This window comes from Brienomyrus brachyistius, unplaced genomic scaffold (assembly GCF_023856365.1).
Source record: "Brienomyrus brachyistius isolate T26 unplaced genomic scaffold, BBRACH_0.4 scaffold33, whole genome shotgun sequence".
Taxonomy (NCBI): domain Eukaryota; kingdom Metazoa; phylum Chordata; class Actinopteri; order Osteoglossiformes; family Mormyridae; genus Brienomyrus; species Brienomyrus brachyistius.
In genome coordinates, this window is record NW_026042308.1 from 3,581,298 (window position 1) to 3,602,889 (window position 21,592).

Genomic DNA, 21,592 nt, shown 5'->3' on the forward strand with positions numbered 1-21,592 from the left:
TCACAAAAAAAGAATCCTTTGCATTTCTTCTTTTTGCGGATGCCGTGGGTGTATGTGTTTTCTGTGAGAGATTCGTTAGTATTGTCCTAAGGAGGCACCTGTAGGCAGTGAGACCGGACTCTCTCCACTAGTGCAAAATGTGAATTTGCATTTTTACAGGGTGGTTCTGGAACCTTCCTTAAAATTCATGAGAGAATATTACTGATTGGTCACTGAATCACCTAAACCAGGGGAGCCCAAATCCAGTCCTGGAGGGCCAGAGTCCTGCACATTTTTGGGTTTCCCCTCATTTAACACACCTGATTCATCTCCTTGTGCTAATAACCACACAGCTCTTGAGCTGAATTATTTATGGTGGAACAGGGAAAGAACTTTGCTACACAGGGCACCTGCCCCCAGGACTGGATTTGGACACCCCTGCTTTAGCTAGAACAAACAGGCAGCACAAGTCGATGTTAACTGGCCAATGAGGTAGTGCCCCTCTCATAAATATTAATCAGCCAGCCAATCATGTAGGGCTTCACTCGTGAATATGAAAAAGTTCTCCTGATCCACGGTGCTAAAAGAAATTAGCGCCCACTTTATGTTTCATAAACTTCAGTTCCCGCTTCGTTAGGGGAAGCTGTGCTGTTTTTATATCGTACAGAAACATAAAGTACAGGCGGCCTGATGGGATTAATAATTCTTCCTCCTGCCTACAGACTCCTGCCAGCTGACGCTGGACCCCAACACAGCAAACAGATTCCTGTCTCTGTCAGGGGGGAACAGGAAGGTGACATGGGGGGCAGAGCAGCCATATCCTGATCATCCAGAGAGATTTGACAGCTACCCCCAAGTTCTGTGCAGAGAGAGTCTGACTGGCTGCTGTTACTGGGAGGCTGAGTGGGATGGAGATGGAGCCTGGATAGGAGTGACTTATAAAGGGATCAGTAGGGAAGGAGTGAGGGGCTGTGGGCTTGGGTACAATGACAAGTCATGGAGTCTGTGCTGTGATACTGACAGTTACTCTGTCCGGCACAATAATAAAGAGACTCGCATACCCATACGGCCCTCAGGCTCCCGCAGAGTAGGAGTGTATCTGGACTGGGGGGCTGGTGCTCTGTCCTTCTACAGAGTCTCCTCTGATGGACTGACCCCCCTGCACAGATTCACCTCCTCATTCACTGAGTCACTCCATCCAGGGTTTGGGGTTTATAGTGACTCTTCAGTGTCACTGTGACGTGTTGCTGGTTTACATTTACATTTACAGGATTTGGCAGACGCCCTTAGCCAGAGCGACTTACATAAGTGCTTTGAGACTCTGCAATGAATTTCCAATGCTAGCTCAATAAGGACCCAAGCTATGAATACTATCTCTGAGAACTCCATTGAGTAGTGCAGATTTATTTATTTTTTATTTTTTTATTTTTTTAAACACACACCAGAATAAGAGTCGAGAAAGAATATAGAAGTTCTACGTCAGGTATTTCTGAAAAAGAAAAGTTTTGAGTCGTCGCTTGAAGACAGTTAAGGATTCAGCTGTTCGGACATCTAGGGGGAGTTCATTCCACCAATTAGGTGCCAGGACAGAGAAGAGCCGAGATGCGTGTCTTCCTTGTGCCTTGAGGGGAGGAGGGACCAGTCGAGCAGTGCTGGAGGATCGGAGAGATCGTGGTGCAGAGCGGGGTGTGATGAGGTCCTTTAGGTAGGATGGTGCCAGAGAATTTTTGGCTTTGTATGCGAGCATCAGTGTTTTGAATCTGATGCGTGCAGCTACAGGAAGCCAGTGGAGGGAGCGCAGCAAAGGAGTGGTGTGGGAGAACTTGGGAAGGTTGAAAACAAAATAAACTCCACACACATGTAACCCAGGCGGAGACTCAAACCCGGGTCCCAGACGTGTGAGGCAACACTGCTAACCGCTGCACCACCATACCACCCCCGTTCTCCTGGTAAAAGGGTAAAATCTCTGCTTTTTAACCTTTATTATCCTTTTTACTCTGAAATGTACAGAACTGTGCAAAAGTCTTAGGCAGGCAAAGAAAATGATGTTTAGATTATCCTCCTGTTGGTGTAAAACTATGATATGATGCCTGTCAAAGTGTGTCAGCTTCGCCATTTCAGAACCTCTGCTAAAATCATCCTAGTATTTGCAGCGACCATCCAGTGCAGCCATGTATTTTTTGACTTGACCACTAACACACCTCATACAGCTAGTCAATCTCTCACTGACTTTTTAAACCGATATATTTAATTATTTAATTGAGCTGTTGGTGAAATTTAACAAAATCGTGGAATGGCTGAGGTGCCCCTGAGGAGAAGTTTGGGAACTGAAGCGGAGTTCATCTAGCCATCCAACTAGATATCAGTAACATTTTAGAAAACAGAAGAAATTATTACTAGTTTTTATTGTGTTACTCTTAATTTGCACACGTTCTAATGTTAAATTGTGTTTTTTGTTCTAAGCCAAAGTACACTTGCTACCCAGATAAACAGCTTTAAACATTTCTTTGGACTGCCTAAGACTTTTACACAGTACTGTGTGTTTGACAAAAAATAAATGACTGTCTTCAGTGAGCTGAATAAACATGAAAAATGTAGTTTAATAGTTTTTTTCTCTGACTAAAATGTAATTAAATGTAATCCTGATTGGGGGGGGGAGGGCTATCCCCTTCTCCTGTATATTTTTACATTTTATATATTATATATTTATGTCTGTTTACTGTATTTCCTCTCTGTACAGTGACAATAAAGGCTTTCTGTTCTGTCCTATTAATGTCCTGCTTCAGTAGTCACCCAAAGCATAACTGAGTGACATAATAAGAACATAAGAACATGAGAACTATACAAACGAGAGGCCATTCGGCCCATCAAGCTCGCTTGGGGAGAACTAAACTAATAGCTCAGAGTCGTTAAAATCTTATCTAGCTCTGATTTAAAGGAACCCAAGGATTCAGCTTGCACTACATTATCAGGAAGGCTATTCCATACTCTGACTACACGCTGCATAAAGAAGTGCTTCCTTAAATCCAGCTTGAAATGTTCTCCCGCTAATTTCCACCTATGGCCACGAGTTCGTGTATTTAAACTAATGCTGAAGTAACTATTTGGTTGAACAGCATCCAAACCTGTTAGAATCTTATATACCTGGATCATGTCCCCCCTCAGTCTCCTTTGCTTGAGACTGAACAGATTTAGCTTAAGTAACCGTTCCTCGTATGACATTCCTCTAAGACCAGGAATCATTTTTGTGGCCCTACGCTGCACCTTTTCTAAGGCCACAATGTCCTTTTTAAGATATGGTGACCAAATCTGCACACAATATTCTAGGTGAGGTCTCACCAAGGAATTGTATAATCTTAGCATTACCTCCCTTGACTTAAACTCCACACACCTGGAGATATACCCCAACATCCTATTGGCCTTTTTTATTGCTTCCCCACACTGGCGAGAATGGGACATGGAAGCATCAACATACACACCAAGGTCTTTCTCATGATCAGCTACCTTTATTTCAGTGACACCCATGAAATACCTGTACTTTATATTTCTGCTCCCTAGATGGAGTACCTTACATTTATCGACGTTAAATTTCATCTGCCAGGTATCGGCCCAGTCACTAATTAAATCAAGATCCCGCTGTAGCTGCTGAGCCACTAATTCAGTATCTGCTACACCACCCACCTTGGTGTCATCTGCAAATTTCACCAGTTTACTGTATATATTGGTATCCATATCATTTATGTAAATTAGGAACAATAGTGGTCCTAAAATCGAACCCTGCGGTACCCCACTATGAACGCAAGCCCACTGTGACATTGTGCCTCTTATAACTACTCGCTGTTTCCTATCTGTTAACCAGTTATCAATCCAGGTCGCTACGGTACCTAAAATACCTGTCGCTTTGAGTTTAAGTAGGAGCCTCTTGTGGGGGACAACATCAAAAGCCTTTTGGAAATCTAAGTAGATGACATCATAGGCCTTCTTATCATCAACTTCCTGAGTAGCTTCCTCAAAAAACTCCAACAGATTTGTTAAACAGGATCTACCTCTCCTAAATCCATGCTGGCTATCCCGCAAAATGTTATTGGAGTCCAGGTAATCTACCATTTTGTCTTTGATTATAGCCTCCATAACTTTACCAGTTATACAAGTTAGACTGATTGGCCTATAGTTAGACAAATTACTTCTATCCCCTTTTTTGAAAATAGGCGTTATGAAGGCGTGCTTCCAATCAGAAGGTACCACACCTTCAGATAAGGATTTTTGAAACAGTAAAGTTAAGGGTCGGCAAATAATATCCCTCATCTCTTTTAACACTATAGGTAAGATGCCATCAGGACCCTGTGATTTATTTATTTTGAGCTTAGCTAGGCTTTGCAAAACATCTGCTTCAGTTATATATATATTAGCTATAGACAATGCTGGATAGGTAATAACTGGTAAATTACTAAGGTCCTCAACAGTGAATACCCGTGCAAAACTATCATTGAACTCATTTACTATATCAATGTCGTTTACTATTATAAGACCCTTAAATACCCTCTCTTTAGTTCAGTAGAAATAAATTGGAGGCGACTCGGTTGCTTACTGGAGTTTTGCAGCAGCTGGCGCGGTTGATCGCATCATCCTTCCTCTATTTTTTATGTCATGCGATCTACTCACTCTTTGCGATCGACCAGTAGATCGCGATCGATGTATTGGGCACCTCTAGTATAGAGACAAAAATGACAAGCTGTTGTGCAAATAAGATAAATAACAAAAGGCTATTTAATCTGTTTATTAAAAGGACAATGTATAGAGCTCTTCCATAGTAAAGGTAACCTTACAGTAAATGACTTCTGCTGTGATCTGACGCTATATAGAAAATGTAATTAAATAAGATGAACTTGACCTTCTGCGGGGGGCACCCTAATATAATGATAGGGGAAACACTGCTGTCTGTCTGCCATAAAATAAATAAAAGGGGGAATTGGAATTGCATATGACTATGGAGAGAATGGCTGACTATGGTGAAAAAGATGTGGGAATTTTTACTAATTCACATAAGGGACAGCATGAATGGTTGTTTAATTCAGCATCGGAGGAATTCATATATTTGTGTGATTATGATAATCACACTATTATAACTTGATTGTACATCTCTTGAATTAATTACAGTGTCATGTATAACACTACACTTTTTAATACATTGTTTGGCAGAACAGACTGCAAAACTGTAGTGCAGGGGCGATTCTAGGTTCAGAGCTTTGGGGGTGCTGAGCACCCAGGGAGCTGCCCAGCAAGGCAAGATACACTTTACTCGTCACAATGAGACTTTTTCCCTGCCTCTTTCAGTCCCCGCATCCTTAAATGTCTCCAGTTGTCCCGAGTTCTATCTGACTGTCTCCTTTGTGCATTTAAACCCCTGTTCCTCCCTGTCCTTTTCGTCTGTTGTCTTCGTCTCCGTCATCAGTCATCATTTTACCATCTCTGTGCAAGTCTGCAAATTTCTTTATTAAATCCTAAGAGTTTCTCTGTGCCTGGTGTGGTGTTCCAACACAGAGAGGAATGATTTCTTTATTTTGAGAGGTTAATGTAGAAGAAGACTTCTATTTTGGTAACCCCCTGTGGTGGGCTTTTATCGGTTGTTCCGGTCAATATGTACATTCATACTGTGCCACGAGGGGCGCTAATTCTTCCCACCTGTAGCTGAGAGTGGATGGCTCGTGTAGGGTTTTGTTTGGTTCGTAAATAAAAGATATACATTTCTTTTTACCATTCTGCGTCTTGTGTCCTTCCAGTTGTCTGCTTAAAATTAATTCCGAACATAGTTGTGCTTAATACACAACACCTGGGTCCTTGTCAAAAAACATGACATGACTGTTTTGTACATTTTAACAATTTAATTCCAAAATTTGTGTAAGAAAAGCAAAAGTCTGGAGTCTGCTTTGACCCATGGTCCTTCTCAGCCAGGTATGGAGCCGACGCAAGACACTGAAAGATCTCTCACAGCAACAGCTGCTAACTGGGATTGTTAGGGCAACCTGAATAACAGTTTTCAGTGTGGGGAAGATCTTCTTATCCAGAAGTTTGTATAATGTTAACATATCTGGAATGGCACCAGCCTCACTCTGGAGCTTCAAAACGTTTTTGGCAACTGCAACTTCCTCTAACTGAAGTTCAATATGCTAATGCAGTGCCAGGGCTGACAAATGAGGCTCAGACAATAATTGGTTTGAGGTTGGACTACAGGCCTGAATCCCATTAAGCAATTCCTGACTAACACCAGAAAAACGCTTCTCAAGTTCAGAGATCATTCTGTCCAGACAAGGAAACAACAATTTCCTTTTAAGCTCTTCTGACACAGAAGAGCCACAGACTTCACTGCCTGCCCCACAGGTTGCCTCAACAACAAATCCATCCATTTTCTTTCGTTTCTGCCTCTGTCCAGAAGACTGCTCCAAAACAGCTATCTGGTTTGCCTCACACAAAGCCTTTGTCCTTGCATGAATATCAGTAGCAGTGGCATCACTGCGCTTCTGCTTCAGAGTCTCAACCACCGCATCTTTGTATGTCTGTGCCTGGGCAATATCTATGGTCTCCTTTTGTAGGTATCTGTGTAAACATGCGGTTACAGACAGTAGATCCTTGAAAACAATCAGCAAATACACTGAGGAGAATTTACTGAGTTTTGCCTTTAATCCCACTGCAATAGGTGTGTTTATAGTGGAGAGGCACTCAATTATGGCATGGAAGTTGTTAAGCACAGCCGTTACTGAACGAACCTGGCATGCCCAGCGTGTGTTTGACAGTTGCACAAGTTCACTTTGCTCCAATCCTAATTTCTTCTGAGTATCCATGAACTTATGATGGTTTACAAGAGACACACTAAAGAAGGAATGGAGACTATCAAGCATGTTAAAGAACTCTACAGTTTTAGAAACAGCTCTGCATGTGTGACATAGGATGAGATTTAACTCATGTGCATAACAATGAACATATATTGCCTCAGGGTGCTTCTTTTGAAAATGGGATTGCACCCCCCCAACTGTTCCGGACATGACAGCTGCTCCATCATAGGTCTGTGCCACACATTTCAACTGCTCAATTCCCTTTTCTTGCAGCTGATTCTCAATAGCAGCATTTATTGAGGCAGCATCAAACTTTGGCATCTCTGTCAGGGCTAGGAAGCTCTCTTTAACTTCCACAGACACATACCTCACACAGAGGGCCAACTGTTCTGTCTTTCCATCTCTGGCCTCATCAGCCATAATGGCATACATCTGTGATTCCGTCATCTCATGAACAATAGCTACAGTTACCTTTTGTGAACAACATTCAATCATCTCATTCTGACTACTACAAGAGATGTATGTTGTGTTTGATGGGGGTGTGTACCTCTGCAAGAATCGATCAAACTTTTCCAAAAGTTTTATACACTCACGGAAATTCCCTTTATTGTCACTCTCTTCTGTTTCATCATGACCTCTAAATGATATTCCTTGCTTCCCCAAAAAGCAGGTCACTGCCACAATACGTTCTAGGTACTCCCTTCTTTCACTTACTTCTGCGGCACTTGCTGCCTCTATCTGTTCCACAATATTGCCTTGTGACAGACTTGCTTTGTAGCTGTTCCAACAAACTACACTGTCCTTGTGTGACTGAGTGGATTCATGTTTTTGAAACTTGCTCAGTGCCTTTTGCCAATTACTGACTCCATCGTTCACTAATGTGTCATACCTAAGACTTTTGGCAAAGACTCGACAAGCGTAGCAGAAAGCAGCATTTTTTTGGAAGAATATTCTAACCATTTAAAGCTTTTGAACCAGTTTTCTTGGAAGGATCTTTTTTGTGTGCCAAACTGAGTGAGAGGGTACTGGGACAGTTTTAACTGTTTAGGACCAGTAGTCTTATCCCCCAAATCAAGAGCCATATCTTGCACATCTTTGGATTGCTGACTGGAACTCTGCCCTGTCTGTCTCTCCTCATCTCTTTCCCTGGTTGGTTCTTTCTGCCTCTCCTCATCTTGTTCCCTGGTCTGCTTTCTCAGAGTCTCTCCCTGTTCTTCGCCTCCTTGTGTAATGAGATTAACCAAACAGTAAATCATATCGATAAATAGGAAAATGTAATGAAGGTGTCCTGTTTACATTTCAGAATGAAGTCTAATGATATAAGATCATGATTCTCAAACTGTGGTACCTGGTACGTGAGCTCCCCATTGTGGTACTTGGAGGAAAGTTATAAGCATCTTTTGAAAATAAAAATACTTCAAACATGTACAATTCAATCAAAAAAGTACAAAACTTTGAATTAAAATACCTAAAGTATACTAAATTCATATTTTGAATATACTAAGCATTGTCTTCCCTTTTCTTCTTGTTTCAATGTCAGCCTGCTAAATTTTCACATTCTTAGGATACTTATTCTGACTTAATGAACTTACTTTTTAGCATAACTTTTCATTTTAGGAACAGATTGGAATTTTGTCTTGTAAGATTTATGAGTTTCATGCTTTCATAGTGGTACTTGGGAGAGATTAACATTTTCTCAGGTGGTACACGCTGTAAAAAGTTTGAGAAACACTGATAAAGCAAGTTTATGTGCTTTTGGAAAACATTTAAAGCTGCTGTACAGAAATTATGAAATAAACTAGCTTAAAACATTCTTAGTATATATATAAACTGAGCACTCTGCTTCTCTTTACAACTCCTCACTCCACCAGGACACTGTTTGGCACTTTCTGCAAATGTGGGGGGCACGTACTGCGGCAGTCATACAGATTAGATGGTCCAAAAGTTGACCTACCTACTATTGGCTGAGGTTTTGTAGATTTGTGGCTGAACCACAGAAAAATATATCATTAATTTTATTCTGCCCAATTAATGATAATAATGTTATGTTGGAATATTGTTAAAGAGGCAAAAACTGCTTCAACGCAGTTTGTTTTGCAGATTCTGTATAGCAGCTTTAATATAGAGAGAACACAACTTCCAGATTGTATGAGTAAAATTAGGATCTTTTTCTGTCAGTTTAACAGTTTCTGTTTTGCCTATCACTGACTATTCCCTGTTTGTTTTCTTACCTGGTTCTTCCTGACCTTGTACTTTCTCCTCACTGTCTGCTCTTTCCTCTCTCCCTCTTTGAACTGACAATCATACACAAATAGATTGTATTCAATTAGATAAAGAAATTACATTAATATAAAAAATACTATTAACATCACTAATAAAAAAACTCTTCTCTCAGTGTACTTTCAATCAAAAGGCAAATAACCAAACCACGTGTACATTTAATAAAATATATGACTATTTAAACACTGATCCAACATTATTCTTGATTGACAGATCATGATCTTCTACTTTTACCTGAATGCCCGTCCTTTTTTTTAATATCCATTATGAACCTGGCTGTCTTTCTGTGCAAAATACACACACACACACACACACACACACACACACACACACCAGAAGTTATAAAGTTAATGGGCATCCAGTCAGTTAGCTACCTTAGGTTTAATATTCGGAACATGAAAAAATAACCAGCTTCTCTCGTTCCATTTAAAAGAGGACTGGTGAAACGGTTGGCAATTTAAGTTTGTAGATTTAGGCTATATAAATTTCAATGGGAGCAACAGGACGGTCAAAATGTTGCTGATTTTCCTACAGAGTAGGGCGGATTGTAGGGTAGCAAACATCGTCAGAAAACGTGTTTTCAAAACTGCAGTTTACCTGTGAAGGTAATGTTTTTCAGCTAATAAGAGACATGGTCAGACTCCTACTACCTAACTATATAAAGAAAGAGTTACTGAAGGTTAAATGCAGCTAACATGTCCTGTTTTAAGCCAAGTACTCACACCACCGCTGCAATGCGTCTCAGCCACCATTGCTCTGGCAGGAGCGCTGGAGCCAGTCAGAGTAGCGGAGAGTGAAGCTGGAACGAACCATTTTTCGGGGCTGGGGGGCTATCTATACTAGTTATTAAAATATTACATCTGAATGATTTTTCATATTTTAATACTGTCTCACATAAACAGCATGAACTGTCAAAAAAAGTTAGAAATCTTTAGAAATCTTTGGGGGTGCTTTTATTCATTTTGGGGGTACTGAAGCAGCCCCCAAAAATGGGCTAAAATCGCCCCTGGGCAGGACCCTGTTAACCCTAATCCAGGCAAAGTTACAGGGTCCTCTCTGTTTCTCTTCATAGGGGTCTTTGCAGACATCCAGACATGAGCTTGTTTTGCTCAGTGAGTAACACCATGGCCCCACAATTACGGAGCTGTGAGTTCAGTTCTGACCCTGACAAAAAATCAGTATAATGTTGCAAATTTTCTGTGTTCACTAGTTTCCATCAACAGACTGTGTGAACTGTGACTGTGTGTATACTACTCTGGGTACCTTGGGTCCTGTTGTAAGCTCCCAGCACAGCAGTTCCCTGTACTGGAGAAGCAGTAATGGAATATGAATGGGAATCTACAGTAGATGTATTGTTTACAGTGAAATGTAGTTCAGAAAAAGAGAGAATGTCAACCTTGAGAGGATCACTTACCTCAGCAGTGACATTCATGTCTCTCGTGCCTCTTCCTATCATGTCAGTAGATGGATTGGGAGAGCATGGGGGTCATGTAATCGCTGGAATGGGGTCTGTGGCACTCCTGATATTTTTGTAAGACGGTGAAGGTCTTTAGACTCCTGGTGCTGCTTATTTTGCTGTGTGGCTGCTAGACATGGACGTTATCCAGTGACCAGAGATGAAGACTGGACTCCTTTGGTACTGTGTCTCTTCGGAGAATCCTTGGGTACCAGTGGTTTGACTTCGTGTCAAATGAGCGGTTGCTCAGGGAGTCCCGCGTGAGTCAGGTTACCTGCATTGTAAGTGTCAGGTACAGCACTATGACCATGTGGCATGATTCCCTGAGGGTGATCCAGCTCGCAGGGTCCCTACTACCCTATTCCAGTGCAATCTCCCCAACCTGACCTGACCTGATCTGAAATTAAGGTAGTGGTCCAAGCTGTAGGTTTACTGACAGACCACTGTAGGTCCTTATCAATGAAGTGTACCATTCTATCAAGACTGAGGATAATAAGTAATATAATTCAAGTGCTATAATAGTACCCTCAAACAGTGATCCTCCTTTATTGGTCTGTAACATACAATATTGCCTGCCCAAGAGCCCACTGGAGCAGGCTCTCAGGAAATATAAAAGAGCTTTGTGGGTGGAGATGTGATCTTTCCACATGATTTCAAGTGAAAACATGAAAAGTCATCTTTAAAACGAAGGCTTTCGCTATTGCAAATGTCACACTATTTAAGGTCTCAGGAAGTCTAGGGGAAGCACAAATATATAGTGCATATAGCTGTGTCTCACATAAAAAGGTTGTGCATACTCTGCTCATATTGTTCAAAATGGAGTAACACTTTGCCATGAATTTTTAATTTTAGTATGAGCCCATATAGTTAAGTCTTGACTGTTTACACGTAAACACTTAAAAAAGATATAGCTGAGGTCCTGGATTCAGTCTCCTGCATTTTCTCTCTAACCCCCTCAAAGAATTTCTTGCAGGGATTAATTCAGTATGTTTTAACAACATATAAAAAGAGCAGATGAGTTAGGAGCAACACTTTACTTGAGGGGGCACAAATAATGTCATAGTATATCCATCCATCTATTTTCCAAACCGCTTATCCTACTGGGTCGCGGGGGGTCCGGAGCCTATCCCGGAAGCAATGTGCACAAGGCAGGGAACAACCCAGTATGAGGGGCCAGCTCGTCGCAGGGCACACTCACACACCATTCACTCTCACACACACACCTACGGGCAATTTAGCAACTCCAGTTAGCCTCAGCATGATTTTGGGCTGTGGGGGGAAACCCCACGACGACATGGGGAGAACATGCAAACTCCACACACATGTGACCCAGGCGGAGACTCGAACCCGGGTCCCAGAGGTGTGAGGCAACAGTGCTAACCAGTGCACCTGTCAGAGTTCGCTGGTTAAAGCGGGTAGTGCGCACAGGCTGACAAGCGGGCAGGAAGCAGGCGGAGTACGGGGAAAACGAGGATTTATTCGGGATCGGGACGGAGCAGACAACACTAAGACTAACTAACATCAATGACAGACCAGAAATTAAGGCAAGACATGGACTGAAATAGATGAGATTGGGCGAAAATAATTGGACACAGCTTGGCAAGATCAGGGAAGCACACATGGGTAATCAGGGGGCGTGACACACACGAGGATCGTACGAGCCGGGCATGACAGCACCACCATGCCGCCCCTGAAGTAGTACACTCTTACTTAATTTATTAATTAACCAGAAAGTATTAGTTATATACTGATCCCACGTTCGTTCATTCTTAATCATAACAGTTACTGTATTTGTTCATCATTTGTACTTGAGTAGTTACTGAGTTATTACTGAGTAATGTATATTTGAACAATATAAAATATAATAATATATGTGCTATAAATCAACAAACCATTGTCCTTTCCTTTTATCCACTGCAGGGCTGCAGGAAGCAGCATACAGAGGAAATGCCTTGGGCGGGATGGTAGCCCGGATCAGGGCTCACATACTGGCTCACATGTGGGCAATGAAGAAGTAGCACTTCACGTGTACGGGAGAAAAACAGCAGCCAGAGGAATCCTATGCAATCTCAGTGAGAATAAACTCCCCAGACCCAGGACTGGGGCAGGAATTGCAGGATTCTCCTCTAGCATTTATTTTGGCATACTGTATTTATTGCTATTATCCTTGGTACATGTTTATATTTGCAAATAATTGAAATTGAAATAAACATGATTGTTATTCATCCATCCTCGTACCGCATATCCTGGAGACGAGGGCCTGGAGCTTATCCCAGGTAGCATAGGACACAATGGTATACTTTTGGATGGGATGCCAGTCCATTGCAGGGAATGCACTCACTCACACACTCTGGGCAATTTAGAGATGACAGTCTATTGTTATTAGGATACCTATAGTTTTTAGTAGTTTTCACTATTATTATGCTTTTTGCCATGGGAGTCTATGGCAGCCCATAGAGCTGATTGGCAACTTTTTTGAAATTTGGCACATCGATAGAGGTCAGTTCCAACTATTCATACCAAATTTGGGTTCAATCCATCCATCACTCTAGCGCCACCCTCAGGCCAAATTTCAAGAAATGTTTTTGCCTTATTCTCTTTCTTATCATTGTATGATTATGCTATTTACTTTTAAGTATTAGCATTACCTGTCTTGGTGACATCCCATAATACAGCTCTGATGACCTGATCACATATAAAACACTTCCCACGCAGCACATTATGCTTTATTATCTATTTATTATTCAAACATCAAACTTTGATGACGTCAATGTATATCCCTGACATAAATCACTGACGTGAAGCTATGGACATCATATTTAACTAGCTGACGTTTTAGTATTTTATATAGCATGATGGGTGCAGATCTAACTTAGTGTATAACTTAGTTTCGGCAGTGGTTTTGCTATATAGAGTCCATCGTCATGATCCCATAGTTAGCGGAAGCGAAAATAGTGTAATTAGTACAAGTACTAAAGAAATGTAATGTAATGTAATACCGAACAGCTTTCAAAAATGCGGTACCAGAATACGTTTTTGGCACCGGTATCCCGCGCAGCATCAGTCTGCCTGAGATATTTGATAAAGTGTGGATCTTCCTATACGTGCAGCACGAATAAATAAAAACCTCTGCTTTGTATACTTGACAAATCTGTGTGTGTCATCATACTCAAAACCGCCCCAAATAAGCCACGAAATTAACCATGAATTCTACCCTACTGTGGTACACAGCTTTGCTTCTTATGTTTCTTTCACACAAAAAGTTGCAGGTTGACGACAAAACGTGCTCGCGTCCGGACCAGTAAGTGCAACACGGGGGCAGAACTGGGGAGGGGGGCGGGATGCGATCGTGCTCGGTTGCCGTATAAGGCAGCCGGGCCCAGTGTGGTACGCGCTTAGTCTAATTACAGGTTCTTGTGGGAAGCTTGTGTGATGTATAACCTTGTTCATATCAGGATTTGGGCTGGTTGCGAGCGCGATCGCACGGGCAGGAAACAGGCAGGCAGAACACGGGGAAACTGGGATTTATTAGCACTAAACCGGGACGAAGCACGAACATCGACTAACTAACATCAATGACGGACCAGGAACGAAAGCAAGACATGGACTGAAATAGACAGGACTGGGCGAAAATAATCGGACACAGCTGGGTATAATGGGGAAGCACACGTGGATAATCAGGGGGGCGTGGCACACCTGAGGATCGTACGAGCTGGGCGTGTCAGTTCGACATATTGATCGCTATGTATCGCGATACAACAGTTTGCAATGTTACCAAAGTGTCATTTTATAATTCCCATATTAAACAAGTTACCGTGCATAGTGCTTTGGGGAGAGACAGACTCCAAGAGTGCAGTTCATTTCACGTGTCTTTAAGTCATTGTCTGATATTATCCAGAGCTGAATGTGTGATTCATGCTTACTACTATATTCTTGCTTTGCAGTTCTTACACAATTTTTTTCTTATTTACTTCTATTAGTAAATAAAAAACTTATAAAACTGTCATTATTATATAACAACTATACGTATTATGATGTTATTATTTAGTTATGTTGTTGCTTGGTTACATTTGATGCCTCCGCACGTGGGAAGCTACCGGTTTGAAAGACGCGGCTTCACTTGCTTTTCTGCACCAAGATGGCAAGGTACGTTGCATTTCTGCTCCCATTTTATCGTATAACTTATCTTATTATTTAGTATCTGTCTTTGTATGTACAGTGGTACCTCGACCCACGAACAGTCCTGATCACGAATAAATCGAGTTACGAACCAGATGTTCCAAAATGTTTTGTACCGGTTGTCGAACCGTGTTTCGGGCCGCGAACACACAAACGTCCCGAAAAGGGTCCAATGAAAGCTCCCCAAAGAACCACCCGAAACGCGAAGAAATGTCCAGTATAATAATAAAAAAACATAATATTTTCGAAATTACTGCATTTGACTGTTACTTAGTCTTTTAATGTTGATTGTTTAGTTTTTTGGGGGGATGTTTTGTGGTTCTTTTGAGCGACCAGCGTATGCTCAGTTTTAATGTTTTATTTAATTTAGCATTTGTTAGCATGTAAATGTAAATGTATGCTCTCAGTTATATGTGCACAGTCTGTAATGATTTGATTGTATGGTAGGGGGTGTTGAGTTGTACTGCGCGTGCTCGAAGTGTATATATGTATGTATAGAGTGACCTAAAGAGAAAGTCGGCGATATGTCCTAGTTCATGGTGAATAACGTGTTGTGTGAACTTATTTTTCCATTTATAAATCCTCTATTATTGTTAGTCTTCTCCCGATTTTCTTACCGCTGCACCGACAGTTTGACGTGCCAACAGCATTATTTGTTACAAGTAAGGTTATTTTAATTTAAGTCTATATTCTTGGTCGCGTTCTCCCCATGTCGTCGTGGGCTTTCCTCCGGGTACTTCCTAAATTGCCCGTAGGAGTGCATGTGTGAGTGAATGGTGTGTGAGTGTGCCCTGCAATGGGCTGGCCCCCCCATCCTCGATTTTTCCCTGCCTTGTGCCCATTGCTTCCGGGATAGGCAACCCAGTAGGATAAGCGGTTTGGAAAATGGATGGATGGATTCTTGATCACAGAAAAATATTAAAAATTGAAGGAAATTCAGCGTTTCTGAGGTTTAAACATATTGAACATAATACATATTTACATTATTTGAAATGGGAGAAATTGATTGAGGTCACGCACTTTTCAGGTCAGGAACTAAGTTCGTGAGCCGAGGTATGACTGTATATTGAAATATGTTTGTGTAAAATTCAGTATATTGTTTGGATTATATTTAAATTTTATGTGCAGGTTAGTTAGTGTCATATGCAGGGTTGCCAACCCTCACTCAAGATGTCTTGTAGTCAATCTGTTTTGTTCCATTATAAACCTAAAATTAGCTCCATCAAAAGTGTTGGGGTAGTCTGCAAACCCTCCAGACTATTTACAAGGTAGTAAGACTGTTACACATATGGAGATGAATGTGCAGACTTGTCTGGAATTGAGAATCTCACGCCAGCCAGCTGACCAAAGATAGCAGCTCTGCCTGTGCAGTAATGCGGTTGTTGATTGGGAAGGTGTGGGTCAGTGCAGAAGTGTAGTCCACATGTCAGGAGTGACTGACAGCTCCATTGCATTGCCTGTATGTTGTTTTTCCTCATTCAGAATCAGACGAATGGAGAAAGCTGTTTGCTGGAGCGATGACAGATACTGGGCAACTTGGGACAAGTGGGGAGAGGTGATTGACTGGGGAGATGAGAAAGAGCTGTGCTCCCCAGCAGAATCACCTTCTGACCAGGCTGACAGTTCCACCGAGTCACATTCCCGAAGGCGAATTGCCAAGGCAGTTAGCTGGACGGATGATGCTTATTGGGCAGCCTGGGACAAGTGGGAAGAGATCATCTGCTGGGGTGATGAAGAGGAGTGCTCCCAAGTAACTCCACCCACTAGCCAGTTTGGGAGGGATAAGGGGATAGATGTACATGGGTTGGAGGCTTTTGTGATAAATAACAGGACAATCTCCATAAAGCCTGTAGACAACCATCGAGACAGTCTGGAGATAGGAGCTGTGCTGGTAGACCTCTGCCAGTTTGATCTCGAATATTTAGATCAAAGTAAATTTGATTTTGAAATTGTACAAGTACAAATTGGAGAAGTCAAAGTGGAGGAGATTAGAGAAAAGGCTTTTGAAAAAGCATTTGAATTGGAAATTGTGGATGTGGCAGTAGAAGTTATAAACAGTGAATTCCAGCTGAATGCTATAAATTTGGATATTGTTGAAACTAAGGTGGACAAATTATTATTGGAAGAACTGATCGTTGGCGATTTAGAAGCAGGCAATGTGAAGGTGTCAGTGTCAAATGGCAATGTGGTGAAGGTACCCTTAAGGTACCCTTCACCACAGAGGAACAGAAGGACCAGGCAACCTTAGACCATACTCTCTGGTGGTTGACTCGTGGCAACTGGACTTGTCTCTGAAAGTTAGAAACGTTTCGCTGCCTATCCAAGCAGCTTCTTCAGACTGAGGGAGGTAGTAAGTGTCCACATATTTATCCTCCTGGGTAAGTAGTCTAAGGGGGCTCATTGAGTGAAACAAAGTGGGGGGGGGGGAGTTGCGGGTAGATGTAACCAGTCCCTCCTACTCCAGTAGAGTGGGTCGTTAAGGGTGGTCCACCTGGTGGAGGTGTGAATTGGGTCTGTTTTTTTCCTGGGAATTATTTTTGTTTTGGCAAATGATGAGAGGGCCGCAGGTTAAATTGGAGACAGGTTGTGCCTAATGCCTCTACCTCTGTTGAGTGAGGGGTTGTGCATTTGCACATGCAAAGCTGCTTGGACGAGCGGTGAAACGTTTCTACCTTTCAGAGAGGTACAATGTCTTTGGATGTCTTTTGTCTTATGCAGTCTGGGAGTTGACTGAATGCTGGGGCGGGGGTAGCTTTTCCTTTGTAGTGGGGTCCGGTGGGGCGCCTTGGGCTCTGTGGGGCCCGGTGGTGCTGCTGCCTTGGGCCCCGGTCTGGATGGGCCTGGGCCCCCCTCCCTGGATGGATTTCGGGGAACGGGGATTGCCTATGGGGGTCAGCGGGGGAGCTGGCTCCGGGGGGGGAGGTATTTTGCCCCCCCCCCATTCCTTTCCTCCCCATCCCTAAATGCTTCCCTCCTCCCGCTCCATCACACCACCACACATGTAGGGCTTTGAGGTGTAGGTGCGTTGCTGGGATGCAGGGTAGGTATTCCTCCTCTGTCCCCTCGCGACCACCTGTACCTCATTCATACACTACAACGTAGACACTCTCATTACTTACTCTCTCATGACACATACATTTAGGGCGTTGGGGATGGGCACACAGAATGGCATCCAGAGGGCGGTCTGTTCATTCAGCCTTACCTCTGGTGCCAGGGCCCACATCTCAATTTTAATCACACATAGACATTGAGGGCTCTGGGGAGAGGCCGAGCTAACACCAGCTGTTGGTCGGCCGGGGGTGGTTAGTGCCATGCCCTTCACCTGTTTTAAAAGCACTTTAGAACAACACACACCAACACCACATTTGAGCGGGCGAAGGGGGGCATGGGGTCTTTTCACACCCCCGTTCCCTGTTCGCCATTTGGGGCTGAGAGGAAGAGCTGGCCGTCTGGTCGGGGTCTGGGCTGGTGGGCTTCTCGGCTACTGCGGGGTCCGGGGTGATCTTCTGGTCTCCTCGCCAGAGGAAAAATAGGGGTCCACATAGAGTATATATGGGGAGTGAGAGTATGTGTACAGCGTTCATTTCTGTGTGTCTAAATGTTGGGTGAATGTGTAAATATTTGTTTATGTCTGCATGAGGGTGGGAACGTATGCTTGTATATGTGTGTGCCTGTTTGTCTATACACACGTGTCAGGTTGGGTCCTAGACTCCACCTGAAATAACATCTCGGGCACAATAAAGTGGTCCTCCGCAGAGGGGGGGTGGTGGAGGGAAAAAAAAAAAAAAAGCTTGTGACCCACCGACCGATTTCTTATTTGATTACTGTTGTTCCTTGTCTTGTTTTTGACCCCTCGTGGTCTGCTTTTGTTTTTATTAGTGTCTCTAGTGTTTTTCCCCTTTCCTCCTTTGAATCCCTGAGTGAGTCGTCCGCTCTCTGTTTCTGCTTGCTCCATGACACGCTGTCGCTCTCAATCCGCCCTGGACCTGTGACAGTATTTCTGTTTTTGCTTTTGTTTGGACGTACTGAGTTTAGGATACCTAGCTTAGAAGGAATAGTTTAGCCTGTCATGTGTAGCGTTGTTCAATGCGCTGATATCAGTGTTATGTCACAGTACCAGAAACTTAAAATGGTACATTTTGTTTTCTTTTTGTTTTCTTGCAATTACTACATACAAATGTTTAATGTTTTGCTGACATCTAATTAGAAAATAAATGAATTCATGCTTTAAATGATCTTTTTGTTGTCTTCAATCATTTCAACAGGTGAAAATGACCTGAAATCAATGAGTTTGAACACTGGACACTACATTCCGTGTTTGTGTATAAAGTCATGTTTAGCGTACATGCGAGTTCATTCGTATCCTTTTCCCCAGAGACAATAAGTAGGCTGGGCTAATGGGAAAAAAAACACACAAATATATGGACCTAATGTCAGTGTGTTATTCATGAGGTTTTGTAATATCTGAGACCAAATTAAACTTAATCTGTGTATTTAATGGATTTATGTGCTATTGCTACTGGTTTAATTGGTAAATAGGCCTTTTTCCAAGCAATTGAATATTTAAATGGGAATGTTTTACGTTATTGATTTAGCTTTAATCATGAAGTACCAAGCTTGATATCAATCCATGTCTAATGTGACATATTCAGGACATGCAAAGTCTATACACATAGGCACAGACTATGGCTGGGATTCGTGTGGCCTACCCTGCAGATGGGAGGCCAACACTGCATGGTATATATTCTTTAAATTTATTTAATATTAGTTACATAATTACTCATATAGACCATGTTAATACTTAATAGTGCATGTAAAGAAAATTATACTCTCATTTGACATTAATGTGTGGAGTGCATGTAAGTATGGAATATCCATCCATTGGCTGTAGCACTTATCCTATTCAAGGTCAAAGCCAGAAGCTATGGATGCAAGACTGGGACAACAGGAGCTGACCCTGACAGGAAGCTCATCTCATAATGATATTCCCCACACCGTGCTACTTCTTGCAGAGCTTTGCTGGGGTAGGTGGTGTGGCTATCATACCAGCCGGCGACGCATCCAGTTAGGATGCTCTTGATGACACAGTTATAAAGTGTCCTGAGGATAAGGGGACTTGTGCCACACCTTTTAGCTCGTCGGAGGTAGAAGGGCCGCTGCTATGCATTTAAATTTTTCCCAATATGATAAATGTAGCGTGGAAAAAGTAACCATATCAGTTTACATGGGCTTCTACAGGGGGTTAAGTATCCATCCATCCATTTTCTGAAGCCACTTAATTCCAACTGGGGTTGCCTGGGGACTGGAACCCATCCCAAGAACACTGGGCACAAGTGGGAACCAACACTGGGGAATCACCAACACACCACAGGGTGCACACACAACTACAGGACCAATTTAGACTCACCATTCAACCCCTCTCGAATGCTTTTGGACTGTGGGAGGAAACTACAGCGCCTGGTGAAAACTCAGACAAACAGAGGGAGAGCGTGCAAACTCCACGCAGAAAGGACTTGGGATTGAACACAGGACCTTCTTGCTGTAAGGCAGCAGGGCAAACCACTGCGCCACCATGCTGCCCCCGTGTTAAGTATGATAAGTAATATGACAAATGTCATAGCTCAGCTATAGATATGCATAAAATGTACGGAAAGACGATATAAACATCTTGTTACTGGTCCATAATCATAGTGAGAATATCTTATTGTTATGCAAACGTTAGTGCTTCCTTTGTTTCTGATTTGTGTCTTCAGGATCTCCAGGGCAGCTTGTGGACAAACAGGAGGTGACGCCTATGAAAGGAGACACTGTCAGTATTCAGTGTCACTATACTGACATTTACATTGACATGATGTGGTGCAGGATGGGCAGGGGCTCCTGTGTAGGGAATTCTGGGAGTTTGGATGGGAGGCCTGTGGAGCTCAGTGATGAAAGAGTTAATAAAGTGCTCAGCGTCACAATGAGGCGACTGGAGAGGAAGGACACGGGCTGGTACCTGTGTGTGGCAGAAAACCTGCAGACACTCCTTCCTATTAAAGTCAATGCACAACCACACACAGCACTGAATGTAAGTAATTAATTAAAATATGTGAGTCGTTTATACTCTATTACAAATAAATAAAGGCTAAATGGATCCAAAATCTTTCCCTCGTGAAGGAAGTTGGTGCATTTTTGTGGGAAGAATCCATTTGGGCGAGGGGGGGTGCACTGTACTCACTGGGGTATTACCAACAAGCACCAGGGTGAACAAAATACTCAGCTAAAGTCAGAGCTAAAAAGTATGAAATTAAGCAGTTTTAGCTGACTTTAGCGGACATTCTTATAATAAACTCATTTCTTACGGGTATTATACTTGATATATGAAGTATGTTAACACCCCTTGGCCTAGATTTGTGATCTTTCATTCCTCTGAATCCTTTGCTCATCCCCATTCAAATTCATCCATTGCCGTTAATTTCCTTATTGGATTTTCTGTCATTCTGAATTTTTCAGAAAACCTACTTTTGTGAACTTGTCCTAGGCAGTTGATCCAATCACCACCAAACTTGGTGTGCATGATCTACAATATAGGGGACCAAAGGGTATTCAAAGAATCATGCTATATCAAATGCTATGGCCACTGTCGTCCAAAGAATTTCATGATCAAGCCACTAAATAGGATGTGAGGCAATAACTCAGCAATGATTTGTTATTGAATTTTAGTGAACATTTTGCACAGGCCAAAAATTTGGTCCAATCTTCAATTTTTTAATTTGGCACCCTGACAGAGGCCCATCCAAAATACTGGCTCACCAGATTTGGGTTTAATCCATTCATTCCTGTAGCAACACCATCAGGCCAAATTTCAAGATATGTTTCTGCATGTAAA

The 21,592-nt window shown here is 42.4% G+C and overlaps 2 protein-coding genes across 3 annotated transcripts in view; both read left to right on the top strand.

Annotated features, from left to right (window-relative positions):
* The window catches only part of LOC125721416 (NACHT, LRR and PYD domains-containing protein 12-like), an 80,563-nt gene extending 77,815 nt beyond the window's left edge, over positions 1–2,748 (top strand). For both annotated transcript variants that reach the window (XM_048997309.1, XM_048997311.1), the window contains one exon: positions 702–2,748. In XM_048997309.1, the coding sequence (XP_048853266.1) occupies positions 702–1,219 (518 nt within the window). In that variant the 3' untranslated portion in view covers positions 1,220–2,748. The remainder of the gene's footprint in view (positions 1–701) is intronic.
* An 11,071-nt stretch (positions 2,749–13,819) lies between these two features.
* LOC125721438 (uncharacterized) lies at positions 13,820–18,868 on the top strand. The gene is made up of 3 exons (XM_048997344.1): positions 13,820–13,846; positions 14,594–14,691; positions 16,207–18,868. Exons 2-3 carry the CDS (start codon positions 14,684–14,686, stop codon positions 16,970–16,972), a joined length of 774 nt encoding a protein of 257 aa, XP_048853301.1. The 5' UTR covers positions 13,820–13,846; positions 14,594–14,683; the 3' UTR covers positions 16,973–18,868.
* Positions 18,869–21,592: the final 2,724 nt, after the last annotated feature.